The following is a 3,563-nucleotide window of genomic DNA, read 5'->3' as shown; positions in this document are numbered from 1 at the left end:
CTTGGACTGCAAGGAGATCCAACCAGTCCATCCTAAAGGAGATCAGTCCTGTGTGTTCATTGGAAGGACTGATGCTGAAGGTGAAACTCCAATACTTTGGCCACCTGATGTGACGAGCTGACTCATTGGAAAAGACCCTGATGCTGGGAGGGATTGGGGGCAGGAAGAGAAGGGAATGACAGAAGATGAGATGGCTGGATGGCATCACCGACTCGGTGGACATGAGTTTGAGTAAACTCCCAGAGTTAGTGATGGACAGGGAGGCCTAGCATGCTGTGATTCATGGGGTCGCAAAGAATCGGACATGACTGAGTGAACTGAACTGAACTGAGACATTTAAAAGTAATCTTGATTAAAGAGATTAATGAGAGTTACCAACCATGCATCCTTTTTTAAAATGTGATTACAAAGAACTTTATTTATAATAAGTTGAACGTGGGTTGACATCATAGAAAGAAACAGGTTTATAAAAATGACAAGTCCTGTTCTGCAAGCATAAATTTTTCATCTATTTCATATTATCCTTAATGGAGTCTACACTATCAGAAAATTGATTCCACTTCTTTTATTTTGCCCTTTTTTAGGGCAAAAGAACCAAAACCATACTTAAAATTTTGTTGGTGATAGTTACACACATTAAGTCCATTGTTTGGATGCTTAGACTGATAGAATGAGAAATAAAATTACGTCTTTATTGCCTTCTGTAGAATCTTAGATTACCATTCGTTCTTTGTTATTATGCAGTGTATCATCTTTCATGTGCATTTCAGCATACTAGCATTGCTTTCTGTCCAACTTCCAGTAAAATGTTTGCTTCCGTTGCCCTCAGGATATCAGAAAGGCTCGTTACCAGAGAAACTAAGTTCTGTTTTAGAATACTTGGACTTTATGACTGCAAAAGAGCTTAATTCCTGGTTTTCTACTTGGAGTCAACATATAAGAGAATTATGAAACACCTCCTGCCTGTGTCTATGTATTTATTCTCTGCCTCTGAAATCTTTCTCCTTCTCGTCCGTTATTCCCATTAATTCTTCAAGTTTATTCTCCAAGTATTTCTTTAATGACCTTCGTATTGCCTTCATTTTCCTCCGGTGAGTGATGCAAAAATGGAATCTAGAGAAATAAGATAATCCCAACTTAAATATTAGTAGCCCAATTCTTTACAAAATTGTAACTATTTTTTCTTCCTTTTTTGAATTCCTCTACAAGCTTTTTTCTCATACTTCATCACACTTCCTCCGTTTCCTATGTTCCAACTTTTATCCCATGAAACTTTTATCTGTTTCATTCCTATTAGTAGGATATCCCAAAGTTTGAGATGACTTCTTTCCTCTTATTTCCATTGGAAGAAGGGGAAAGATTGGGCAGTCTCTTTGCCAAAGAAATGCTTGACCCAATGTGTGTTTAAAAGCAGGAAACTCACAGTAGCAAAACACCTCCCAATATTACAACTTCTGCTAATAATATCAGAAATAGTCCAATTTCTCGATTCTCAGCCTTCTTTGGATCATCCTCTGGAGGAAAAAAGGGGAAAAAAGTGAGCTGGAGGGGAAAATTAGTAACTTGAGGGCTTTATCCATAAGACTCCTTTTAACCTTAAAAATTGTTCTATTCACCGTTTATATCCTGTTCCCTGGTTATTCTGCTCTTTCTTAGACTCCTAGGCTCTACAAAACATTTTCCTCTACTACCCCTAGGCTGATTTCTCCACCTTTAGTACACTTTTTCATTTCTAAGCTCTTCAGTGACCTAGTGCCCAATAATTCATTCTGGCACAAATTTTGTCCAGCATCTTAGCTCTTATTTGTAGCGTTAGTATGACCTACATAGAAGGTGATCAACAAATATTTGTTGATTAGATCAATGAGAAACTCCTTGATCCCTGGCCTTTCAAAGTGCCATACAACAATCTCTGTTACCTTCACAATATTCTCCTTTGAAACATCGAGAGGTGATGCGAAGACACGTCCAACAATCCAGGATAGGACCTTCAGTCACGACTGATGCAGAGAAGAAGAAAGACAGTTGGAAGGGGCTACAGCATGGAGTTGCCTTAGCTTAGACACCAGTATGAATTAGATCGCAGGCATTTCCATTGGTTACATTGTTGTAACTTTCTTCTTCCCCTCGCCATCAGGTTTAGAGATGGATCAAAACTTTAAGCCCAATCTCTGGGAAGAAGTGGGGAGATGATGCCTCAGCTTATTTTGGGGCTATGGATTAAAAACTCTGGTATAGAAGGACTCTGAGCACGTCCAATTATATGGAGTGATTGAGATTTCATAAGCTAGATTCTGTTGTCACAGATCGTTGACATTCCCCCTTGTAGCTGATAGCTTTAGGAATTATGTTCTCAGTGTGACAAGTAGAGGAGATAAAGGAGATGGGGAAATATGCACTGAAACCTCAAGGCACTGCATATACTGTACTTACCACAGTCTTCAGAACAAGCTAAAAGAGAACCAGAAAGATCTAATGAGCTTAGACTCAACTTAAAGTTTGTCATATTTATACTCAAATAGTCTTTATTTGGTTACCCCATTACCTTCCAGCCACCCCTCCACCCATTCTGGATTATTTTAATGTGAATACCTATTCCTTCTCTCACCCCTCATTTCCTATTCCTTTCACATAATTTCAGTGGTGTTAGATATACATCTGATATTACCAATTTCAGAGAATGTCTTTAATAGTTTTTCCAGTTTGGAGTCCACGTTTTTGCGGATATCGAGAAGCCTGCCTTGAAGGATAAAGACACCTGAAAAGGGGTGGAATGGACATCAGAAATGAGGGGTGGCCTTTCCCTTCATAATTTAATCCTAATTGTTTTGCCTTGTCTCCCCCAGTGAATTGATCTCAAACTTGCTTGGGCAATACATTGTTTTAACATTGAAACAGTACCTCACCTTTCCATGTTTCCTTGCTCAGTTTATCAAGTTCATTCTTCAGCCATGTTCTCAAATCGACAACCTTCTGAACAGCTAGAGAGGAGGGGTAAAGGAACATGTCGGGGTTAATTACATTTATGGAGGAAATTATGTGGCCCCAGGTACTCTCTTCCCTACCTCCCTTCTCCCTTTAGCTCCCAAAATTCTTAGGGGCTTAGGCTTCCCTCACCCAACACCCGAAGCATCTTGTCCCTGTGGGAGACCTTGAAGCTTAAACTGATCATCTCTTTCATCTGCCGTTCAAGCAGATGAGTTCGGCCAGGGACTTCTGGGGGTACCAGCTTTCCAAGCAAGGATTTAACTTCCTCGATGAATTTGGGGTCACATTCCAAACAGCCTTTGACCCCATGGAAGGCTGCCAGGGACAGGGGCAGGAGAAGGAGCAGCCGCAGGTCTCCCATATCCTTGCCCCAACTGCCCTTGCCCCAACAGAAGGTTGTCCTGGCAACTGGTTCACCTAGTTCCCTTTCCTTCAAAACTCCAGCAATGAGAGGCTTGTCTTGGGTAGTCTGACTCCACCTTTCCCTCCGTTTCCATCCCACTTCTAGGCAATCTCATTTTTCTAAGGATCTTTGGTTGTTTTCTGACTTTTGTCCTTCATTCCAGAGAGAGGGA

The 3,563-nt window shown here is 40.7% G+C and overlaps 1 protein-coding gene across 1 annotated transcript; it reads right to left on the bottom strand.

The window, feature by feature from the left end:
• Nucleotides 1-977: 977 nt before the first annotated feature.
• On the bottom strand, nucleotides 978-3,349 carry IZUMO3 (IZUMO family member 3). Its single transcript, XM_061132401.1, has 6 exons — nucleotides 3,118-3,349; nucleotides 2,907-2,981; nucleotides 2,669-2,758; nucleotides 1,920-2,000; nucleotides 1,424-1,514; nucleotides 978-1,113 (listed from the first exon to the last, which is right to left on the bottom strand). Exons 1-6 carry the CDS (start codon nucleotides 3,347-3,349, stop codon nucleotides 978-980), a joined length of 705 nt encoding a protein of 234 aa, XP_060988384.1.
• Between the last annotated feature and the right edge of the window lie 214 nt (nucleotides 3,350-3,563).

Source organism: Dama dama, chromosome 29 (genome assembly GCF_033118175.1).
Source record: "Dama dama isolate Ldn47 chromosome 29, ASM3311817v1, whole genome shotgun sequence".
Lineage (NCBI taxonomy): Eukaryota > Metazoa > Chordata > Mammalia > Artiodactyla > Cervidae > Dama > Dama dama.
The sequence above is the reverse complement of the archived record's forward strand: the minus strand, read 5'-3'. Positions and strand labels throughout refer to the sequence as shown.

What these genes read in the sequence shown, in the direction of transcription:
- IZUMO3 (XM_061132401.1), bottom strand. Translation starts at nt 3,349, where the DNA reads ATGGGAGACCTGCGGCTGCTCCTTCTCCTGCCCCTGTCCCTGGCAGCC. An exon ending in CAAGATGCTTCGGGTGTTGG is followed by an intron (nt 2,982 to 3,117) that starts GTGAGGGAAGCC and finishes CCTCCTCTCTAG; the next exon opens with CTGTTCAGAAGGTTGTCGAT. An exon ending in TTGGGAGGTGTTTTGCTACT is followed by an intron (nt 1,114 to 1,423) that starts GTGAGTTTCCTG and finishes TTATTTCTCTAG; the next exon opens with ATTCCATTTTTGCATCACTC.